At 59.1% G+C, this 23,770-nt stretch overlaps 1 protein-coding gene across 15 annotated transcripts in view; it reads right to left on the reverse strand.

Moving 5' to 3' along the window:
• The window catches only part of MEF2D (myocyte enhancer factor 2D), a 96,439-nt gene that overhangs the window by 8,743 nt on the left and 63,926 nt on the right, over window positions 1-23,770 (reverse strand). For 10 of the 15 annotated variants that reach the window (XM_075737302.1, XM_075737312.1, XM_075737306.1 and 7 more), the window contains 6 exons: window positions 18,584-18,787; window positions 11,340-11,477; window positions 7,218-7,428; window positions 4,358-4,414; window positions 818-1,008; window positions 303-323 (listed from right to left, as the gene is read on the reverse strand). In XM_075737302.1, coding sequence (XP_075593417.1) covers window positions 303-323; window positions 818-1,008; window positions 4,358-4,414; window positions 7,218-7,428; window positions 11,340-11,477; window positions 18,584-18,787 — 822 coding nt within the window. Of the gene's footprint in view, window positions 1-302; window positions 324-817; window positions 1,009-4,357; window positions 4,415-7,217; window positions 7,429-11,016; window positions 11,152-11,339; window positions 11,478-18,583; window positions 18,788-23,770 lie in introns of all 15 variants that reach the window. The other 5 variants (XM_075737308.1, XM_075737307.1, XM_075737310.1 and 2 more) reach the window with 3 other exon arrangements.

A 23,770-nucleotide genomic window follows, 5' to 3' on the forward strand; every position in this document is an offset into this window, starting at 1 on the left:
CGTTTTTGGCCTTAGTGGAGAAACAGGCACTTTACAGCTCGTGTCAGCTCCTTCTTTTCCATAGGGAACCTGATTTTCCTCAAAGCGCGTTTTTTTTCTCGGGATTGATTTTCTGCGGCAGGGCTGGATGTGACATTTGCACCGGCACCCGCGTCCCGCCGCCTTCCCAACGGAGGGCAAAGGCGTCCACCCCCCTCCGTGCGCCCCCACGCCTTCGCCGAGTCAGGGCAGGGTGCGGGGACCAAGGGGACAAGCGGCCCACGTCCCACCCCGCCGCGCCGCGCGCTCACCGGGGAACTCACCAGAGCCAAGTGGTCCTCCGTCTGCCCGCGGGACAACAGAGAGAAAACCGAGAGGCACCGTTAACTCCACAGCCCCGCCAACCGCCGCGCCGCCACGCTCGCCGGCACCGCGCCCTCGCCTACGACGGGGCACGTACGGTGCGCACGGGTCAGGTTCGTGCCCGGCACGGGGTTTTGCACCGTGTCGTTTGCAGACACGGGGTTTTGCACCGTGTCGTTCGCAGACACGGGTTTTGCACCGTGTCGTTTGCAGACACGGGGTTTTGCACCGTGTCGTTCGCAGACACGGGTTTTGCACCGTGTTGTTCGCATCCAGCACGGTGCAAACGGGAATCCAAGCTTTCCTCCTTGGGTCTCCCCGCCGGCACGGCCCCGGCCAGCTCCCACCGCTACGGCCACGCTATAGGTGCCCGTGCTGCATCTTGCTCCAAGGCAAAGTCCACCCTGCAACCGGTCTGCTGGCAGGGGACACGTTCCCACCCCGGTCTCCTCGCCGACCTTTGCCGGGCACTCACCAAATGGTGCATTAACCCCTTCCCGCTCTGCGAGGTGATCACACGTAAATCTGGCTTGCGGCTGTTGGTGGCGAGCTGCGTGCTGTGGGAGGGCGGCGGCGGGGACTTGGCCGGGATGATCTTGCCCAAGCCGCTGCCGTTGGAGACGGGAAGGAGACCTGGGGAGGCTCGGGCACTCACGTAGCCGTTTCCTGCAGGAAAACGGGTGACAGAGAGGAAGGAGGTGGTGAATGCACGGCGGTGGTGAACGCGTGCACGGCGAGCGGGGCCGCGGCGGGGCTCCACGCGTGCTCCTCCCCAGGAGAGCGACACTGCACACACACACCCCACACACCCCCCCCCGGGGCTCCCCAAAACCCTCCCGCACGGCAGGCAGGCTCAGCCGTAGCCCCCGGGCAGGTACGTGCCCATCTAGCCCCGAGCGAGCTCGGCAGCGCCGGCGGCCGCTCGAACGCCCGCAGCGGGTGCATCCTCCCCACCAAGACCAGGCAAACCTGCCCCGGGCCAGGCAGGGGTGCAGGCAGGGCAGGCAGCCGATCCCCCAGCGCCCCGGGGCGGCTCCTGGACCTGCAGGAGCTCACGATCATTACCGCAATAACAACCAATAAATATCACAGGCTTGATTTGCAGCAAGGCTTCTTTACGCTGCTCCGGCAGGGTACTGGGGCCCGAGCAAGGGGGATAATTACTGTTACGTTCACTTTTAAGGTCTCTTTATGGTACCCGGAGCAGCGAAAAGGGGCTGTGGCAGAGCGAGGACTCGGTTCACTGATCCCACTGCCCCTTTGAAGATCTGAGGTTCCCTCCTCCTCCTCCTCCTGCTGCCCCACTTAAGGATTTTATGTGCAAAGAGGGGGGGGGGGGAAAAGAAGAAAGGGAAGGAAGAAAAAAATTTAAAAAGGAAAAGATTTGATGAACATCAGGAAAGGAATAAATTGGATCAGATTACTGTTCTGATGAGGGTTTTTTTTTTTTATGAATAGGCCCCAAAGATAGAAAGGCGTTTAGCAATCACCAGGATTCAGCCCTCATATTCATTGCACGTTAGACCGGGAAAAATAGGTCGCTGATTGCATTATTAATCACATCTACCATTGCGCTACATCTGCATTTCAGCAGGCGGCTGGTGGCAGTGACGCCGCAGCCGTGGCGTGTGTTCATCGGGGGCCGAGCGCCAGCCGCTGCCTCTCCCAGAGCCGTCCCAGGGCCGGACACGTCGGCGACGGGGTAAACCGGGTACGGGGGGGGACGGCCACGCACCCCGGGAGCTGCGGGTCTGGTGCTGCGCGGGGTGCCCGTGGTGCGGCCCCGTCCTGCAGCTCCCGTGCTGGGTCCCTGCCTGAGGGAGGCTCGGGCTGTCCTGGCCCCAGCGAGGTGTCCTCCCAGCCCCGAATCACCGTGAGCTGCCGCGTATCAGGTCCTGGGTACCTCCACAAACCGGGAACTAGGTGCGCTCGGCTTGCGAGGCCACTGGCTTTTTTATTTCTTACCAATGAAGGGGCATAAAATTCCCCGGGTGACCTTCGCTACCCGCAGTGCCGGTGGCCACGCAAAAACCGACGGAGGCAAAGCCAAAAGAAATGCAAAACCCCTCGATATCCGCCTTCCCGAGGTGGCACCGACACGGATGCAGATGCGGCGGCTCTTACGGCAACGGCCGCTTTGAGGTACGGCACATTATGGTGCACGTCAGTTGGGGCGCGGGTCGGGGTGACCCTGGCACGGGAGGGGAGCAGGTTTGGGTCCCAGCGCCGCCACTCACCCCCAAAGGCTTCCCTGCCATCGGAGGAGTCCCAGTGCCCCCAGCCTGGATCCAGCCGTCCCCGCCAGCCGCATAGAGCAGGGCTGCATTCCCGCCAGGATCTCAGGATAACCCTGACTCCCAAAAAAGGGGTCCAAAAGCGGAGCAGGCAGGGTGGGCGAGGTGCTTCCCACGCCCCAAGGCACCAGGGATGGGGCACGCTGTGGCGTGCAGACAGGACACGGGGACGCAGCCAGCATCGCTGCAGGATCCGGCCAGAGCACCCGGCGGCTGATGACTCAGAGGCAGCAGGTGATCGCTCCGTGCTGCAGAGATTGCAAGGGAGGAGGAGGAGGAGGAGGAGGAAGAAGAGATGTCCCAGGTACCGGAAAATGGCAAGCGCTGTGCCAGAGCCAGGGCCACGCTCCCCTCCCGCAGCCGGTGCGGGGACCCCCGGGGACGGGGGGGGGTCCAGTGCTGGCGGGGGTCCGGGGCTGGCCACGGCCGGGCCGTCCCTGCTCCTCGCGCCCGTTTCCTGGAGCGGCGGCAGGAACGCGGGGAATGCTCCGGTGACGTCAATGCTGACATTCACGGGCCCTGCCAAGCTCCGCGCCGCCACGGCTGCTCCCAACAGCTGACGTGGGGGCGGCTTTGGGGAGGGGAGGGGGAGAAAAGGGGCCGCGAAGGTGGCCGGGGGGCTGCGGCACGACAGCCCCTTCCCTCCGCCGTGGAAGGAGCAGCGAAGCTCCGTGCTGGGTGCTGCGAGGGTCCCGAGGAGACGCCAGCCCCACAAACTTCCCCGGGCAGGGTTTGCTCTGGACGTGCAGCCGGGGAGAAACATCCCCCGGCGCTGGCACGGCCGCTGCCAACGCAGGGAAAAGGTTATTCCCGGGAGCAGCCGCGGTGCAGGGGATGGGGACGGGCGGCCACGGAGCTGCCGAACCGCAGCTGGACCGGCCCCGTCCGCGCAACCAGTGAGACTTGGGCTCCAATTTGGTTTTAATTGGGTCAACGCCGAATTCCACACTCCTCCTCCGTGCTGTCGGCTGAAGCCCCGCTGCAAAAAGCTCCCGCGGGGTTGCCGAGCCAGACTCCCGGTGCGAGGCTGCCTTCCCCGCTCCGCCTCGCCCGGGGATGGACGGGATCCACCCTGGACCGCAGCCCACCCTGCCCCAGCCCGCAGCGGCGGTGCCGGTAGTGGCAGCCGCTTCCCAGCGGGACCCGGGGGGGCCGTCGTCGGCTTTTGGGTTGTATCTACGCAAGCGCCGGCCCCAAAGACCTCGCTCTGCAGACAGCGGAGGCAGACCGCGGGGAAGGAGGTATTATTAGCGCGTTTTATAGCTGGGGAGCTAAGCCACAAGGTCTGAGCCTCATTAGCACGGAGGTTCTCGCAGTGGAAAGGGACCTTAATGAGCTTTTTTCCTTGCAGTAAAGTTCCTTTATAGGGCCCAAGCGCGACGAGGAATCAGGTGTTAAGTGACTCACCCGAGGTCAGGGGAGGAACCGGTTGCAGCGCGGGGAGCTAAACCCAGAGCTGCCCAAAGCACGGTCCTCAGCGACCACCTCACTTGCTCCCTTGAGTCGCCGCTCTCCCAAAAACCCAGGGGTGCCAAACTCTCCCGCTGCCAACGGCAGCCAAAATCTTCCCTAGCGCTTCTCCATCGACCGCCGGGGCCGAACGGCACAGCAAAATCCTACGTTACGCTTGGGGAAACTGAGGCAAGGAGCGGCAAACAGAGCCAAGGGCGCGGGTCCCGGCACCCGCACCGCTTGCCGAAAGGCTACGGCTCCTCACTTACCCACGGGGCTCGGGCAGGCTCCGTTCGTGTTGTTCAGGTCTCCCCCAAGCATCGCCCCTGCAAAGCAATCGGAAACACGGGGTCACCGTCCGCTCGGAAACGGCGTGAGCATCCCTCCTTTCGGGGGGGGGGGGCACGGAGGAGGAAGAAGGAGGGGGGAGCAGGAGGGAGGAAGGCAGAGGAAAATGAACGGTGTTGCCCTCCTGGGGAGAAAGTCCCGGGCGAAATGAGCAGCATTCCTGGTGATCAGGTTGGGAAACATTATCCAGGCAGATCCGTTTCCTTTGGGCAGGAGCCAGGCAGCACAGGAGCCCGCTCCAAAGGAGGCGGCTTGGAAAACACTGCGGCTATTTTATTCCAAGCCCCCCCTTTGGGGGACACGGGGCCGGTGCTGCCGGGGAAGAGAGCCCCAGCAGCAAGACGTGAAACACTATCTCCCCTGTAATGTTCGCACCGAATGGAAACCATCCCCGCGCGCTGCCAGGACGCTGCTACAATTCGGCCTCCCACGGTCCCAACGCTTGGAAAGCGCCGCCGCTCCCCGCCGTGCCGGGAAAAACCGTACCAGAGGCCTTTTTATCCCCAATAAACTGAACATTTTGCCTCGCCTACAAGAAGATTTCTTTTTTTCTTTTTTTTTTTTTTTTTTCCCCTTGCCTTGTTATTGAGCTATTTCTGAAAGCCACCTATTCACAGCCCGGGGCTGCCCGGCCACGCCGCAGGCGATGATTTCGGCCAACAGTCGGCCCGGAGGCTCTGGAGCTGTGACCGCAGTCATTCCGGAGCCCTGGATAGGGGAACGAGGAGCCTCCGATCCCAAACCCCACCTCTAACCACCCGCCCGACCCTTCTCACCCCAGATGGGGAAACCTGAGACAGAAACCTTTTTTCCAGCCCCGGTTCTTGGGTCTGGGCTTGCAGCGAGAGGAGTCCTGGAGGGCTGAGCCGCTGCCGTGCAGGGAATTGCGTTTGCTCCCCACGCTGGAGCACGATCGGGGATGGCGGGGGGTCCCAAAAATGTTTTACGGCTTGGAAAAGGGTAAGGTGACCCCCAAAACGCGGCAGCCGCGGCACCGCAGCATCCTCCCTTCAAAGGATGGGGATGTAAAGACAGAGGAGGGACCTCCCCCAAGGATTTGGGGGCTGTGCTCTGCTGCGGGACCCCACTTGCACCCCAGATCCAGCGCCCACGCTGCTGAAGGGGGCTCACCCCCTCGGGTGAGTGATGCTCGACCCCGTAAGCCCCCTCGGTTGCCGCCCCCAAGCAGACGGCATCGGCCAGCGCCGAGATACCGACCCAACCCTCTGCTGCGCGTTTGCTTTGGAAACAACGCTGGAGCGCTCCGGTCTCAGCTCAAGTGCCTTGCTAAAAAAAAAATAAATATAAAAATTAAGGAAAAAAAAAACAAAAACCCCCTCCTCTAACATGCAAGGGCCTGGCTCCTATAAACAGGATTTCTTCCGTGTCCCAGGCAGCGAGTGAATGAGACGCAGATGGCCGGACTTGGAACACCTCTGCGCTTGCGACCGCGAAATTATCCCCCTTCAAACGAACGGCAAGCGAGCGAGATGGAAACGGCGAGCCTCCAGCAGATTCTGCGCTACAACGAAGCCTCTTTTTTTTTTCTTTTTTTCGGCAGAGGGGCCTGTGAGAGGGCAGGGGAGATCCCTGGAGCCGGAGCTACGGCCCGTCCGTGCCCGAGGAGGGCTCTGCCGCCCAGCCTGGAGTGAGACATTGCTCCCTGGGACCCCTCCCAGAGCAGAAAGACCCCTCTCCCTGAGGTCTGGGGGCGGCTCCCCCCTGGTATCTGAGTGCTTCGAGCCATCCCCAAGAACATCCGGGGAGAGCAGGAAGCAAACGAGCCGGCTTCAAGCCACGGCTCCTATCGCATCCCAGCGCAGGCACCTTCCTGCACGCTCTGCCCCAGCACCCAAACCTGCTCCTGGAGGCACCTCCCAGCCCTTCTCCCACCCCTCCAGCCCCTTTGCAAACCCCCCACCCCCGGAGCTTTCACAGCCCCCGGGGGGGCTGCAGCCAAGTGCCCACCGCTCAGATGTCTGGGCGGTCAGAGTCACCGGCTCTGCCGCTTCCAGCCCATCCGACTTTTTTACGGACCATCTGCGACAACCGAAATAGCAGGCAGGGGCTTTCTGCACGCTATTATTATTTATGATCGCACTGCGGGAGAGCCGGGCTGTGGTCACACGTCGTTGTGTGTGTCCCCCCCCCCCCTCCCCAGCCGCTGCAGGGGACACGGGTGATGAGCTCCTCTCCCTCAACCTGCCCTCCGCCACCCATCGCCGGTCCCTGCTGGAAACGACCGCTCCCTCCGATCTGTCAGCAGATCCGCATGAGTAATCGCTCGGCGACCAACTGCAACCAGCACAGCCCGACTCAGAAAAGCCCTTTTTAGGCAGCGGTCCCGTGTCACCGGAGTGCCACCGGCGAGCGGGATGCCGGCAGCCACCCCCAAGCCTGGGAACGGCGCCGGGTGACTCATCTCCTTGCGCTGCCCAACCTCGAAACAGATCCCTGCGGGGATCCGGCTCTCGAAAAGACCTTGGTAAGGTGTGTATGGGGGGGGGGTCACCCCCAGTTTGAGGCCGAGACACAAACTGGGGGCATCAACCTCTGGCAGGAGGGCAGGAACGAGCACCCACGGGCTTCCCAGGCTGCTCCTGCCACCCACGGATGCAGGGACGCATCCTGCCCCCAGGCAGGGGATGGAGGCAGCAGGGGTGTCCCTGGCCACCCCCCCCCCACACCCCGGGACGCTCCGTGCTCGGTGTTGCACGCGCAGCAAAGCTCTAACCGGGAGGATGAGGAGTAGGAGGCGCGAAGGGTCACGACGTCGCTCACCTGCGCTGGCCGGCCTCTGCGGCAGCCCCGGGGACACGGTGTTTCTCTGGAGCGCCGGCTGCTGCGGCGAGAGGAGCCGGGGGTCCGTCAGCGAGGAGGTCACCAGGGACTGGGTCACCAGCGAGCTACCTGGGTTGCTGAACTGCAGCGTGTTTTGGTTGGTCACCGGCACCGTCACGGGCATGGCAAAGTTCGGAGCGGGCACTGCAGACTGAACAGAGGGCAGGGGGTAAAGGGGAGCAGGCGCCAGCGGGCGAGGAACGGGGGTGAAGTTCCTCGTTTTGCAGGCAAAGAGCATCACGGCGGTAGCAACACCCCACTGCTGAAAAAGGGGGGGACAATCCAGGGTCCCCCAAACCCCCCGTCTCACTGCTGACCTGCACTGCTGTGCTTGCGCCCTGCCCGTGCTGGCATCTCGGAGGGATGCACCACAGCCCGGATCCCACCGGGGAGGACCGGGAAGAGCAATCGGCTGTCCACTTGGACACATCAAACCTTTGCAACCAGTTGCTTTGGTCTCATTTTCAGGCCGTATTTATTTACCCGCAGCGTTTTCAGGGCAGCCCCCAGAGAGGTGGCCGGAAAGAACCCAGAGCATCAAGGTGGGCAACAGCGTGGTGGTCTGACCCCACCAGCACCGAAAGCGGCCGAGCTTGGCGCTGCCCTTCATCCCACCGCAGAGGCCAGGCAGCCTGCGGGGATTTTATGAGGCCGTTGCTCATCCAGTGGGATGGGATGGGATGGGATGGGATGGGATGGGATGGGATGAGCCCTCCCAAAGATCCGACAGCGGATCACCGATTCGGGCTGGCACTGCTGCCGGTAGCCGAGCGTCTGGGAAAGGCTCCTTCTGCTCCGCACAGCCCCCCAGGTGACACCGGGATCCATCCTGACACCTCCGGGAGCTGCTGGGAAGGAGGAGGAGCTGACCCCGGGGAAGCAGGAGCATGGCTAAAGCCCTAACCTTGGCTGCAGGTCGAGGACCAGCTTCACCTACCAGCGTCCCCGCTGGAGCCAGACTCGCCGTGATTATCCTGGCCGTCTGGTCTTATGTCACTGATTTGCTTTTCGTTAACAGGAGCAGGCACCTGCTTAGAGGCTTTAGCAGGGGCTTTGCTAAAGTCCCGCTTTAATTTGTTCAGGGCTGGAGAGGCGGAGCAGCCCAGCGCCGGATGGGACCTTGCACCAGCGAGGGCAGAGGGAGCCGAGCATCCCCCCACTACAGCCCTGCACCCCTCTCCCCTCCCGAAATCTGCTCCTAGATGGGTGATTTTCTTTTGGGGGGAGAGGGGAGGATGGGAAGGAGGAGTGGGATGGTGCTCACCCACGCCTCGCTGCTGGAAACCCTCCCCACCAGCCTCTCAAGGGCATCCTGTCCTTCAGAGATATCCCGTGGCCGCAGCCAAGCTCAGAGGACGGCGGCTCTGAGCCTGCGCTGCGGCACCGCTCCGAGGGCCGCCAGCCCTCTGTTCAAAGGGACCGGGCTCGGCGTTTCCCAGACCTTTACGATTGCTCGGGGGGGAGAGCTGTAACGCGGAGCCCTCCCTCATTCTGCACGGCTGCAAAACCGGGAGGGGGAAGGTTTTTCGGGCGCTGCACGAACACCGAAGCAGCGTTGTGTAATAAATCACTGCAAACGTGTCTGCGCGTGCGCACGTTCCCGGGAAAGGAAAGGAAAAGCTAACCCCCCCCGTGCGTCGCATCTTAAGCAACGCCGTGAGAAAGCCGGGAGGTTGATAACGCCAACCGGAGAGCAGAGTTTTGCTTTTAATCCGTTATCTATCCCACCGCACCTTCAAACAAGCGTCAGGCGGACGCTGCCCCGGCGTGCAGCGAGACGCACGCCCAGCCCACCGGCTAAGCGGTCCAACGTCCCCGTCGTCCCCCCCCTCCCCGCCCCAGGGAGGACGCACAACCGGGGAAGGCGGCTCACACATCAGTCCAAAATCTGGGGGAGAAGATGCACACACCAGCCAAACCTCAACGATCTCTGCTTCCATTAAAAGCGATTACAAAGGCCAAACGCAGAAGCCACGCCGTCTGTCTCTTTAGCGAACAAGGCTGTTGTTAAGCTTCCCCCGGCCGCCGAGCCTGGTTAGTTCTCGTCACACACAAAACCAACCCAGCTGGTTAAAAAGGAAAAGCAGCTTCTTCAACTGCACGCGCTCCGCCTGCATCGCTCGGTCCCTTGCTGCACAAGGGAGGTTTAGTGGGGGAGCCAGATGCTACGCCCTGACTACGAAGCACCCAGCACCTGAATGCCACCGGCCGAAATGACTTTAGGGCACGGGCTGTTCCTTTGCGGCATGTCCGGCTGCTGCCTCCGGTGACGGGGAGCCCGCTCGGATCCCTCCCTTCGCGACAGAAAAATACAGATGCTAAGCGGTCCCTGCTTTCTGAGGTCGTTTTGCACCGAGGAGAAAGCTCTGCTGCCTTTGTGACCTATTTTGCACCCGCGGCAGGGCTCGTGCGAGGCACCGCGAGGGTGTGCATCCAGCCGGGGCCGTACCCCCACCCCGCGCCAGCCCTGGCGGGTGCAAACCTGCCCCCCCCCCACTAGTGAAACCAGGGAGGAACCTCTGGGAGGACGAGGCAGGGTCAAGCCTGGCAGGAGCTAATCCTGCTCTAAAGCCGCCCCGGAGGGCTGGGCTTTGCTGTCACAGCAGAGCTGGGAGCGACCATCGCTGCCTGCACCCCGGCTTGCTCCACCTCCCCAGCTCTCCCAGGGCTCGGGGTAGCCACACACAACCCCCCCCCCCCAAAAAAAAAAAAAAAAGCTGCAGGGGGTGGAGATGCAGATTTTGGGGTCCTTGGGAGGCTCCGGGAGCGATGTGGCGCTCACCTGCTGAGTCAGCAAAACACAGAGCCGTGGATTTCACAAAACCCAATTCTCAAGAAAAGCCAGAATTTCAACTTGTGGGGGCTTGCAAAGCACGGAAGGGCAGATTATATTTTTGGGGGGCGGGGTGTGTGTGTGTGCGTGTGTGTAATTTTTGCAGCTCTGCATCCTGCCCTTGGAAACGAGCCTCCCTTCTGCTCTGGCACCATTAATTACGGCTGCAGCGACACGGGGCTAATCCCCCTGAAGAAGCCTTGCCTGCATCGATAGTCTCTGCTCCCTTGAACTAACGACTAATTTCAAACGTGTCCTCCTCCTCCTCCTCCCATCTCCTGACACAAATCCCTTTCGGCGCTGTCCTGATGCCACCCCGGGATCACAGGCTAAAACCTCCCTGGATTTCTGCCACCGCCACCAGCTGCCCCGAGGGCTTGGTGGATTTGGGGGGTTGGAATTAATGCGGAATAGCCCAAACCGGGTTGAGTCTTGCAGGGAAACGAGTGGCCGGCATCCGCCGCCAGCTCGCGTGAACGCTGGGGTCTTAACCCAAGAAAAAAAGCCCTTTTTTGGGGGGGAAAAGGGGCAAAAAAGGAGGCTCCGATCCAGTATTTCCAGCAATATCCTCCGGCGCTGCCCGGCAGGAGCCAAGGATGCTCAGGAATGCCGGAGCTAACGGGAATGGTTTTCCCAAGGGTTGTTTCTGTTTCTCCGGGTGGGAAACAGGAGGGAGACCCTCCAGCCCCCTCGTGCATCTCACCCATCAGAGCCGGGGTGCATTCGGGGCTGCGGGGGGGGGGTGGTGGGGGTGCGGGCGCTGCACGCATCGGCTCCCCAGGCACAGCACGGCTCCGAAGCAAAGCCATGCAAAACCCAGCTCCCTCCCCGCGCCGCCGTCACCTGGACGCATCCAGGAAGGGGCAAAGTGGGGGTGGGGGGGGCTGCAGACCACCAGCTACTCACTGCGAGCCGGTAACTCTGCATCATTTTATCAAACTCCTCATCAATCTTTTTATATTTCTCTTCCGTCTGCGGGGTCAACGCAAACACTTCATCCCCTTCCGGGCTCTCGCACTCCCTGTGCTTCTTGTTCAGCGCCTGTTACGGTTTTGGGGGTGGGGGGACGACACGGGACGACGACACGGGGGTGGGGTGGGGGGGGTGGGGTGTTGGGGATGAGATTGGGGGGGAAATCGAACAGAAGAAAAACAAAACAAACAAAAAAAAAAAAAAAAAAAAAGAAGAACATATAATGAAGGTTTTCCGGCCAAGGGGCAGGTACTTACACCGTATCGCTTGAACAGGATATCCAGATCCTCGCTGCCTTTACGGTATTTATCCTCCATCAAGGGGCTCTGGTCTATCGAGTCATCGCCGTCGGGCTCCGGGCTGTCACAGCCGTTAAAACCTTTCTTTCTTAACGTCTGAAAACACAATCGGGACAGTTTGAGATCTGGGAGTGGGGATGGGGAACACGGGCGGGTCCCCTCCCACCACCACCACCACCACCACCACCCCCCCCCCGAAAAAAAAAACCATCGCCCGGACCATAAAGCCGAGGACTCGCCCTTGCACGAATTAACACGTTCACCCCCAAAATGTCGATGACCTCGGTGGGGTTAAGGAGTCAGGATTCGGCCCTCAGGTTTGGACGCCGGGGTGTCTTTAATTTAGGAATTCCAACGTGGGGAGGGATGGATGGATGGATGGAGGGATGGAGGGATGGATGGACGGAGAGAAACTTCTTTGCTTTCAAAGGATCTGTTTACGCCGGAGCCGAATTTGGCCCCGTACCAGCTCAGACGCGTTCGTCACCTCCGATTACTACCACACCGAGGAGGGGAAATAAACCTTAACGATATCTGCTCTCCCGCTAAAAATAGAGAAAAAGCTGCTTACAAACAAACCCCAAAATAAGATGCCAAAAAAAAAAAAAAAAAAAAAAGCAGCTCGGCCCCGGCAAAACCAGGTGGGCGGCAATCGCCGAACGCCAAGGTACCGCGGCGAGAGCGTCGCGCGAGGCGGCACCGGAGGGGAGCGGGTGACGCGGGGTTGGGTTGGGCAAACCCCGCGCCGAGAGCAGCAGCGAAGATCCCGGGCGCCGTCGCGGAGGGTTAACGATGCAACGGCTCCTCCTTCGTTTAACGGGAGCCTGGTAATTGGGCTACGCGTAGGGGACGGCGAAAACCCCAAAAGTTCCTCTTTCGTGCTCAGTAGCCAATTTGCGGATTGCGTTACGCGCACGCACATTTAATCATTCTATTTTCAAAATACCAAAAGCAATTAGGCGTTATTATGGAATTATTATGGAACCAGCACTTGCCAATTTCTTTTTTTTGTTTGTTTTGTTTTGGTTGGGTTTTTTTAAGAAGTCAAAGCTACAGAATTTCCTGGAAGTCTTGATCTCTTTTCATGCCAAATTCAGCAGGGGGAGAAAGAAAAAAAGAAGAAAAAAAAAAGAAAAAAAAAGAAAAAAAAGAAAAAAAAGAAAAAGAAAAAAGAAAAAGAAAAAAGAAAAAGAAAAAAAAGAAAAAAAAAGAAAAAGAAAAAAGAAAAAGAAAAAAAAAGAAAAAGAAAAAAAAAGAAAAGAACCTTCACAATTCTCCTCTGTCTCCCTAAACAGTAACAAACATCTCTATTCTGAGCCCAAAACATATCCTGGAGTTGCTCTTCATTTACCTGCGAGCTCCGGGAAACACGGAACTCGTATGGGAATTTTTGCCGGAGCGGACAAAAACCAAGCGAGGTCTCCAGAAGGGCTGGAAACGCCGCGGGCGGGTTTTGCTCGGCATCGGTACGGCGATGGTTTTTCCATCCGGCTGACGCTTTTCACAATATTTTCAATTAAAATTACTCCTTCACGGTCATAATTTTAACGCTCGTTATTTAGATTTCATCTGCAGAGGGGAAGAGTCCTCATCCGCATCCAGCTCTTGACCACGGCGGCGGCTGAAGCCCGGTGTGGTGTCACCAGTAATTCCTGCTACCTAATAATTATTACCTAATTACCTAATAATCAGTCCTGCTACCCCTAACTCGTCATTACCTCGTGAGAAGGGTGGTGGGAATCCGAGCCGTTGGCACGAACACGAGGTTCTCAGGGCTTTTTTCTGCAGGTTCCTGAGGATTTTTCCCTATTATTTTTCTATTTTTGTTACGTGTCCCTGTTTGTTTTTAGAACGGGCCAAAAAAAAAGGAACGGGTGCTGCCGGTGGGGAAGAGGAACGGCTTTGGGGTTGGGTTTTTGTTTTTTGGAAACCGCTTTTTATGGATTTTTTTTTTTTTTTCCCCCGAAACCTTTTGTTTCACCGAAAGATGGAAAGTTGAGCCCTTCTTTTAAGGAAAAAAAAAAAAATAAATTTTTTTTTTTTCCTCCTTCTCTTTCAGAAGCAAAACGGAAAAAGTTGTTCCGTGAGCAGCGGAAGGGATGAAGCCGCGTTTCCTTTGGGTGCGTGCGAAGGGTGCCGGCTGCGGAGATTCTCCGGTGTCTAGTATGGGGCTGTGCCCACCTCACAGCGGTTCTCTCTGCACGGGCAATAACTTGATCTCTCGCCTCTGCCCTCCCATCCCCGGTCGGGAAACGGGAAGGTGATCCCTTGCATCCCTGGAAGCTCGTCTCCTCTGCCGAAGGTTGCCAGCGGGTTCAGGAGATGGGGGGGGATCGGATGAGCATCCCCCGGGACCCTCGAGGAAGGGAACCTCGCAACTACATTTTCAAGAGGTTTCAGCCCAGCAACAACATCCTTCTCCTAAAATCTGCAGCAACAGATCGATTTATTTAACGCCACCCGAATTTTACCCGTATTTACCGCCCGAACAAAGCGCAGGGAAGAGCACCAGGCAGATGCTGCCGGCCGCGGCATTTTACCATTTCTAAATCCGTGTGAAATCATCCCGGGGATTGTTCCCGCAATAATTCCGTCGAGGGAAGCGGAGCAGCGGGGCGAACGCAGCTCTGCTCGCCCAGACCCAGCAAATCCCCTCCAAGCAGCGCACGGCATCGCCCCTCTGCCTCTCCCCAGGTCTTCCTCCTCCGGGCGGGGGGGTGTCGAATATATTTGGGGGCTAATACAGCTCCAACTTAGCCAGCAGCTCTTGTCTCGGTCTCTTTCCTCTTCCCGGCCACTAACTTCATAAAATTAGTCGTAACTTAATTGGCTTTGAGAGCCGCAGCTCCCTGCCGGCTTCGGTTCGCAGCATCCCGAGCTGTGAAGGGCGGCCGTGGTGCCACCGTCCCCGCTCCCATAGGAAACTCGTCGGCAGCCCCAGGAACCATCGAACCAGTTGCGTATGGGGGAAAAAAAAAACCAAAAAACACCTTTTTGGGAGCTGCGGGCAGGGAGGGGAAGAAGGGGACGGGGATCGGCGCCGGAGGTGGCACAGCGGAGGACAGGGACGATGTGCAGCGCGGTGGGACGGGAAGCGCCGGCGGCGGTGGGTCACCGGGTCCGCAGTCGCAGCAGGAGACGTGCCAAAGCAGCGCGGCTCGGAGCAATCTGCTGCTCAAAGAGAGGTTTGGGACAACAAAATGCCATTTCCAGCCATACCAGTGTTGGCTGATGGGGTGGGGGTTTTTTTCATTTTTTTGACAAAAAAGTGTGTATACCACATTTTCTGCTTTTTGACAAGATGATATAAAAGGAAAACAATTTGACTGGAGCGAGAATCAAACCCAAAGATTTTCAGGATCTCTGCAAGGTCTTTTAGAAAAGTGCTTTCCTTCTTGTTCCTCTTCGTTCCCTTTTCCGGGGAAAAAAGCAGAAGACGCGAAGAGGCACGAAACTTTTTTTTGTCACTGGATTGCATCCCCTGGAACCCGACTATTTTTCATACGAAGTAGCTTGAAATTCAATTCCTTCACAGCAGAAAATTTTCAAAGGCGAAAACCAGGGTGAGAACTTTACGTGGCCAAAATAAAAAATAAAAATAAATACTTATCATCTGTCCGTCTCCCTGGCACCCTCAGGTTCCCCACTCTATCAGGAGTCCCCCGCCCCCGTGGCAGGACCTGCCGCAGGTCCCGCTTTTCCAGGCAGCGTTCCCATTGCCACGATCCCAGCTCCTACGGGAGCAGATGTCCAAGGCGAAGAGGGTGAGAGAACAGCAGGAAACACGGAACACGTGAGAGGAAACGATGCTCGACCAGGATGCGGTCGACTTCCCTTAGAGGAGGGAAGACTCAACCACCCCGGGGCTTTGGGGAAGTCTGGATGAGGATGAGGATGAGGATGAGGATGAGGATGAGGATGAGGATGAGGATGCCTCTGCACTTCGCCACCTCCCCAGCATCCTGAAAAATACCTGATTTTATGCACCCTGGGGAACAACAACTCCAGGAGGGAGAATTAGGGAAAGATCAGCCCCCCCTCCCAGGATATTCAGCCAAGACAAGGAAAGAAATCGCTGTGTGACTTTAACTGGCTCCGGAGCATCCCCGCGCCCGGTCAGCTCTGCTCTCGGCCAAGTCCCTTATCAGAAACTGGCACGTCAGCCGGGCTGCGAGGAAACGAGAAGCGACAGCGAGGAGCAAAGCCGGCGTGATCCCAGCCTGGGCGCGCACGTGGCACCCAGCGTGCCTGTCTGGGGGCCTCAGCTGTCCCCCGCCTGATTAAGGAAACCCCCCTCTCTGCATTCACGGAGATTTTCTCAGACTTAAAAGCTTGCAACGGCCAGGACTTTGGCGGGCACGGAGAGAGCCGCAGGGGTTGCGTGGCTGAATCCCGCTCCCGACAGCCGCCGCCGATCCCCGGCACGGCTGAAACGTGGCGGTGACCCGCTCCCCCCGCATGGGATGGTCCCCAAAAGGTAGTCGGGGTGCTGAACCCCTCTTGACCCGGGGCCGGGTACGCTCATCCCGGAGCAGCTCTGCCTCTCGCTAAATATCCAAGGGGATACGTGATGGGGTGTCCCCAGTGACCCCCTGCAGAATGTGTCTCCCCAGGACTAAAAAAAAAAAAAAGAAAGAAAAGAAAAAAAAAGAAAAAAAAAGAAGAATCCCACATTTACTGTGGTTTTAAAACATAATTTGAACAGATCGACTTGTCTGTTGGTCTGCGTGGTGGGGCCTTTGGTCCCAGGAGCCCCCCAGCTCCACCAGAAAAATGAAATCGAGAGGTTTCGGCCTCGATTTACCCAGGTCCTGGTTGTTCCTCAACCCTTCTGAGATGCTGCCAGAGCCGTTCAGGGTTGCATCCCTCCGGCAGAAAAAGGCCACAGGCATTCCAGCGAAGGCAGGTGCACGCGACAGCCCCTTAAAATCCACTTAAAATCGTATTTGGTAGCAAATTCACAGCCTGGCTCTTCATGGCTGAATAAATGCTTGGTGCTGGGGAAGCGTCGAGGATTGGAAGATGTCCTTGGAGGAGTCAAGTTCAACTGGGAGCCACCAAGAAATATGAGATCAACTGGGTCTGTGTCTGGTGGGGACAAAGCCAGGCCGGTGGGACCCGACCTGGGCGAGGGGAGATGGCTGGGGGTGGGGGGGGGGACACCTACAAATCAGCGCCGGGAGCAGGAACGGTCTCCCAGGGGTGGGAATTTGGGAGAGAAAACAGTAAAAATCTTAAAGCAGCCCTAAACCCACTCTAAGACCAGAGGAGGATGGGGAGGGATGCTCGAGCAGCCTCAAAACCCGTCTGCACCCCAGCGGGTTTTGCTCCGAGGTCGCTCTGCCGGTGAGACGTGCCGAGCCCGGCGCGTTTGGGTTCTTTTTTTCTTGCCATCCACCAACATCCTTCCGCTCCCGATGTTCCTCTCCTCGGCTTTGGATGCGGATCCAGCTTTTCATGTGGTGCAAACACAGCGTTTCTTTGGGTGCCAAGGACTGCGTGTAACTTGTCGGCTTGGGAGTGTTTGCATCTTGGACCATAAGGGAACAGAGAACGCTGCCCAAAATGTTTACAGTATTTTTAGGCCAAGACAAATCTGTTCGCCGCTGCGAGCGCCGCAGTCTGAGCATCCCGGAGAGGCTGGGTGAGGTTCTGCCGACGAGCGCGGCGGGGTACCGCGCCTGCAAAAACCCCGGCCTTTTCACCGTGGACGGGCACTATGTGGCTCAAAATGGGCCAAAAAAAGACATTTTGGAACCGGTCCTAAAGCCCGCACACAACCGTGCGCTGGCAGAACAGTCTCCAAACCCCGGTGAGGTGCTGCCGGGTGCTTGGCTGTGGCTCAAGCCACTTCTGCTGCGGCAGCACGTCGGTGGGAACCGGCTGGACAAGGAGGTGAAAACCTCAAGTCCAAATGTCTCAAAAAGACACGTTTCACAGAGAAGAAAAAAAAAAAAAAGGGGGGAAAAAAAAAGGGGGGAAAAAAAAGGGGGAAAAAAAGGGGGGGGAAAAAAGGGAAAAAAGGGGGGGAAAAATGGGGGAAAAAAGAAAAGAAAAAAGGGGGGGAAGGGGGAGGGGAAAAAAAGGGGGGGAAAAAAAAAGCAAGATTTAGGAGGTAGATTGTGGGGGTTTTTTCCCTTCTCCTTCATGAAACCGAAGCCCAAGCGCGCTGCCCAAGATGCACCAAAGGGATTCAAAGGCAGACGCGGCACAGCCCGAGCGGCAGGAGAAGCCGATTCCTCCAGCGGCAAAGCTTCGTGCCGGCGAGCTCCGAGCCAAGCGGCTGCCTCCGACCCACCCAGGGCCCTCCGCAGGGGCCGTGCCGCTCCGCTCCATCGCTAACGGCTCTGCGGGAGTTAATTCCTGCCCACCCGTAATGTCAATAATTAATTTCATTTGCCTGAATTCGCCCGGGCGTAAAGGCAGCCGCCCACGTGCTGAAAAGCGACGACCGAGCGGTTCCCGTCTCCGCGGGCGCTGCCGAGGGAGGGGGGGGATGCGACCGACGGCCGAGATGCCGCTGGCATCCTCCCGCGAGCCCAACCACCCCCGTGCTCGAGCCCGGCGATGCTCTGCCAGCGCCAGGGACGAGGACAAAGCAGTGGGGAGGGCCAGCGCGGGGTCACCAACAGCAAACGTTGGCCGAGCATCTCCTGCCGGCGCGAAGAGAGCAGCCTCGGCGTCAGCAAGGCTTGGACGTGGTGCTGGGGTTGGTCAGACCGGACTCGCCATCCTTGGAGAGCCACAAAACGCAGTTGGACAAGCCTCGAGCAGCCCCACCTACCCGTGAGGTTGAACCAGAAGCACCCGAAGGTTCCTCCCAACCTGAATCACTCTGCGATTTGTAGGTGCCCTCCTACAAACCCACCGTGCGTGTTTGAAACGACGGGCAGGGGCAACGTCGAGGCAGCCCAGTGCAGAAGCCCCGCGAGATGCCTCCAAAACCATCCCGTGGTTTGCCTGGACCATGGGAAACTCCCACAAAGCAAACCTGCACCTCAATATAACTCGGAACAGCTTCAAACTCTACCACCCAGAACCGAGTATTTTTGTAGGTTGGACCAAAGAGATGCAAAATCGGGCCGGAGATCTGCTCACTCCCATCCCCACCCTAGACCGACCTCCTGCGTCCGGCTGCGGTGCCAGACCCGACCCTGGCTCCACCACAACGGCAAAGCCGGCGGGAGGATAGGCGACCTCACCTCGATGATGTCCGCGTTGGTCCGGCTCTCGTGGGGCTCGTTGTACTCGGTGTACTTGAGCAGGACCTTGTCCATGTCGGTGCTGGCGTACTGGAACAGCTTGTTGGAGTGGTTGAAGATGATCAGGGCGATCTCGCAGTCACACAGGACGCTCAGCTCGTAGGCTTTCTTCATCAAGCCGAACTTGCGCTTGGTGAAGGTCACCTGAAAGCAAGGAGAGCCGCGGTCAGAAGGCGTGCCCGTGCTGCCACGGACCCAAAATCTCCTGGAAAAAAATCGGGATGACCACTGGAGGAAAAGCAAAAGGAAGGGGATGGCAGAGGGAATCTTCTGTCCTCGGTTTCCCCAACGGGACAACCACCCCAAGCTCTCCTGTCTCACCTCCCTCTTCCAACCGGTTCACATCGCTGCCTATTTTGGGATCCTCCAAAGGCAGACGCTTCACAAGCACAAAGATGATTATCAGCGTTGGAAATCACATATTGCCAAATCAAGAGAAAATAAATTTCAGCAAAATCCCCAGCAGAGCTACCATCTGTCCGGGGGCTGCGGGTTGTTGGGGTTTTTTTTTTTCCAAGTCGAACACTGAAGCAGCGGAGATCTCGTCCTCGCTCGCTGCAGTAGCGCTGCGAGCCCCCCGACCCCGGGAATCACAGAGCCGGGGGGCTTGGTCACCCCGAAGCAGGTTTGGGCGTTGCTCCGCATCACCCACCCACCCCATCCCACCCCATCCCCGCTCTCCTGCTCCCCAGCACCCCACTTCTCTCGGGAGGCTGCGCTGCCCCAAAGGCGCCCAAAGCACTGGGTGCCCGGCCGGCCGCTGCGTCCCCCCTAACTTCGTCGGGGCATTTTTCCACCCAGGGTCACCGCGCCGTGTCCTCCCAACCTGCCCCTGCCTTGAAAGGAGCTCTCATTAGAGCCGTCAGCTAACGAGGCATCTTTTGCAAGTCTGATCCTTGCCAGTAGTTGGCTGGAGGACGGCGACGGAGTCGGGCGCGGGCTCCAAAAGCCGCTCCAGAGGCCGGGCAGAGGTTGGGCTGCATCTCCCAGCCCACGCTCAGCTCCCACCGTGATGCTCCTAACGGGACCCAGCCGGTGGGGAGGGACCTGGCTCGGGGTTCTCCAGCCCGGCTGCAGCCGCTGAAGGTCCCTCACCCCCTCCCCGGCAACGAACGGCACGATGCCGGGGATAGGCGCGATGCTCGGCCAATGCCCTCTTAGCAAATAAAGAAAAAAAGGAAAATAAAAGGCAGGGAGGTCAGCGCTTTGCTTGAAGGATTGCTCTCGAGGGCGAAGCAAACAGCCCGAGGAAGGGCTGGAGAAGAGCGGAGATGCCCTTGGGTGCCGAGAGCTGCTCGCTCGCCGTGCGCCAGAGGGCTCGACCCCACTTAGGGCCTCCGCCACGACATCGATTTTGCAGCTGAAGAGCTTTAATTTGCGGCGTTGAGGGAGGGGAGGGGAGGGAAGGAGGCTGTCGCCTTCGCTCAACTCGACTTAGTGGCGTTACAGTCGCGGTCCAAAGAACCTAACGCGGAGATTCCCCGACCGCACCGACGATGCCACCAGCAGCACCCGGCACGCACCCGCTGGGGTCCCGCGCCCAGCGCCAAGCACCCCGAGAGACGGAGCCGCGTCCCTCCGTGCAGCGGGAGGGCAGAGCGGGGGGCAGCCCGGGGCGCGCAGGGTGCGGGGAGCTGCCCGTCCCTCCCCGCCATCTCCCAGAGATGATTAAGCACTAACGAGATTCGGCTCTAATCGCCTCATCCCCTGGAAAGTGTGGGGCCGGCACCCCGCGCCGCTGCTCCCCACCACGTGCGCCCGCTCACGCCGCAGTCCGGCTGCAAGCGCCGGCGCTCACGTTGCCAGCGCCCGCCCCAGCTCCAGCGCGCTACGACGTAAATTAAATTACTTGAGGGCCAGCGCCGGTGTCATCGGCGATTCCCCCTCCCTGGGGGCATCCCGGACCTCTCAGCCACCCAAAATCGCTGCTGCTGGGTGCCAGCCCTGGCTGGTCCCAGGACTGAGATCGAGCACCGCAGCCATTGCCGCGCCGTACGACTTCAGATGGGACCCAGCTGCGGTTTTGCTCCTGCAGCCCACGGCAGGACAAGCACTAAAACCAAGCCGGGGCTCGCCGGCACCGTGCCAGCAGCGTTTCTGGTCTCACGTCCCCGCTAGAGAACGGCTGCTCTGCCGCAGCCCGGCGCGGCGTGCCTCGCTGTCCCCCGCCAAGACGGCCCCGCTGCTCTGACTCACGCTCGAAGCAGCCCGAGGAGCCCTCGAGAGGAAAACACACGGCATCTCCGCCAAGACAGAGGGAACAGCCGAGGGCGGTTGTTTCGGCAGCCACCGGTGCCGGGGACGCCTCGCCAAAAAAACATCTCGGCGGGTGCCACGAGCCTGCTCGGCCACTGAGATGGGAGGCGATGGGGCGAGGCCGAGGCGCGCGAGCAAGGGGGCAGCTCTTGGCCGTGAAGACTAGAAACAAGCGTGGTTTGGGTACTGCCCTCGAGCAACGAAGGAGAACACGGGGTTACCTGTCCAAAAATCACCCAACAACCTGAGCAGAACCCAAAGCACCAAAACATCCCTCCGCGGACGAGGGGACGTTCCCTCTGCAGACAGGGACAGGGCAGAGGAGCATCCCTCTGTCTTGGCAGCCCTTCCTCCTTGCAGAGAAAAGCAAAGATCTGCCGTTTAGCAAATCCGTCGCACAAAAGCATCGGCTAACGCCGCCTCGCACGCCTACCCGTCACCCGGGACAGAAACCCCGAACCTTCCCCTACCGTCGCGCACGAGCCTCATCTAGAAGAATTAACCTCCTAAGTCTAAGAGGGTAATCAAATCTCATGCTTCGGGGCATAAGCCGATCACCAAAGGGGTCAGGAAGGAATTACTGCCCCACGCTAGCGGGGGATTTTTGCCTTTCGCCCGATGCAGACCATATTGGCCGGTGCCAGAGTCAGCGGGCCGGCCCTGAAGGACTGATGGTCTGATCCGTTATGGCAAATCCTCTCCAGTAATTCCTCTAATGACATTAGCGACTCTTACTTGCTCTCCTCGCCTGGTTTTGGCTTCTGCTGTAATTCTGGTCCCCTCCGCGCGGGCTCGTGGTCCGGGCACTCACGGGAGACAAGACCCCGCGGCGTGAGCAGGGTCGGACTCACTGACGCTGCCGGTTGGATGCGAGACGCACGGGAACAGCTTCACCTCGACTCTTCGTGGGCTTCACAACGCCCCGAACCACCATTACTGATGAACTCCGCTTACGGAGCGAGCAGGACCGCGAGCGTCGAGAGCCGCTCTGCCTCCAGCTCCTCGCACGACCACTGGTGACCCCCTCCTTCCCCAGCGCACCCACGCGCTATTCCCACTCCCCATCCCTCTCTCCCCCGCCGGGATCCGGCGCACGCCGAGGACGGTGCGTGCTTGCCCGCCGCGGCCGAAGCGGCAGGACCTACGTTTCCAGCGGCGGCGGCGTGAAACCCCACGCGTAATTCAGCGCCGTCGGGCTGCTCGGCTCCCGGGTTGCGGCACAAGAGAGCCGAGCCGAGCCGTGCCCCCTGCACCAAACCTCGGAGCTGGGGTGAGGACAGGGATGGGCTGAGGATGCTCCCGGACCCTGGGTTTAAGCCAGCTTAGCAGACAGCCCACGGCCACGGCGGCGAGGCGTGCGTGGACGCTTCTCGCCTCCGATCTGCGCCAACATTGAGGAGATGAAGCAAGGCGGGACGTTTCTGAGCCCAGGGAGCAGATCCTGGCACTGCACGCATACGGTGCAGAGCAGGAGGTTTGTCACCCCCTTTTCAGAGGTGACGGATGCCCCGGCCCCACGCAGCTCCCACCGCAGTGGACGGAGCAGATCAGCAACGCGCTGCCTGGAGCAGCCGTTCGTCACGAAACGTCCTCTCCTCTTGCTGTGTCCTTCTTTCCCAAAGAAAGGGAGCAGCGAAAATAACTGATTGCAAAGCCTGTGCTGGTGACCAATTAAACAGCTGCTGCTTCGCTGACACCCGGCTTAAACAAGGCTGGGTTTAGGGAAAAGCAAAGCGTGGCAAGCCCGGGGCAGGGAGCGACGCTCCCGCGCTGGAGTTCGGAAGAACCGACCCGGCCGAGGACGCAACCGCTGTCAAGGGAAAAACCAACATCCCCCCGACCCCGGAGCTGGGCTTTGGGGCCAACACTTGCCATCCGAGATGTCCTAATCCCACGGCACGCGGTTGCGCTAAGCAACTCCCGCTGCTAAATCCCACCCGGGCTCCGCTCGGCCGGTGAGACCCCGGCATCTCCAGCCCCCTCCACCCCCACCGCTTTGGCCAAGCCGAGGAGCTTCTCAACGCCCCCCAAAACCGCCTCCCACCGCCTTGGCTTCTGCCTTTGGCAGAGAAACGCCTCTTTCCTTTCCCGAAGGCTTATACAACAGGGCTAGGCTGTGCCATCAACCTCCAGCATTACCAAATATTTTCCGTTCGTTCGAATTTCTAATGGGGCTCCAATAGCTGCAAATACCTCTCTCCCCTACGCCAACGCTCGGCAGCGCTGCCCCATAAAATACACCCCAGCTTCTTTACTAACCCCTAACGCCCCGTTTCCTGCTACTTATGGAAATAAACGGTGCCACCAGCAACTGGGACGGTACCAAAAAACATCCATCCCATCCCCCCCCCCAGCCACCAAATAAAGCTGTAATGAAGAAAACCTGCAATTTTCTATTGTTTTGCCGTGGAGCAATAAACCCGTTCATCCAATTCTGTTATTTGCCGCTTTTTAAGCGTTAAGAACGTATACGGGGGTTTTTTTGGGTTTTTTTTTTTTTTTTCCTCTTTTCTGGAATAAAAGCAGTAGAAAAGAAGCGTGGCAGGACACGCCGGGGCATCTGCAGCGGTGGCTGGACTAAAGGCAGAGGCTTGGATCTGCTGAGCCAAATTCAAGGACGGCGGGAAGCCACGGAGCAAAGGGACCCGTCTGAAAATCCTGCGGTTATACGGAAATACATCGATGGAGTCATCACAGAGCAAACCTGGTCCAGCAAAGAGCTGCCGCTCAGCCGGTCCGACTCAAGGATGACGTAAATTATGTAAATGAGGGGAAAAATCTGTTTTGGGTGGGTTGTTTTTCCCCCCCCCCCCCTTTGAGATACGCACGTGTGTTTCTACAGACGTGCGTGTCTAGGGCTTGGCTTCAACG

Source organism: Balearica regulorum, chromosome 28 (genome assembly GCF_011004875.1).
Source record: "Balearica regulorum gibbericeps isolate bBalReg1 chromosome 28, bBalReg1.pri, whole genome shotgun sequence".
NCBI classification, from domain to species: domain Eukaryota; kingdom Metazoa; phylum Chordata; class Aves; order Gruiformes; family Gruidae; genus Balearica; species Balearica regulorum.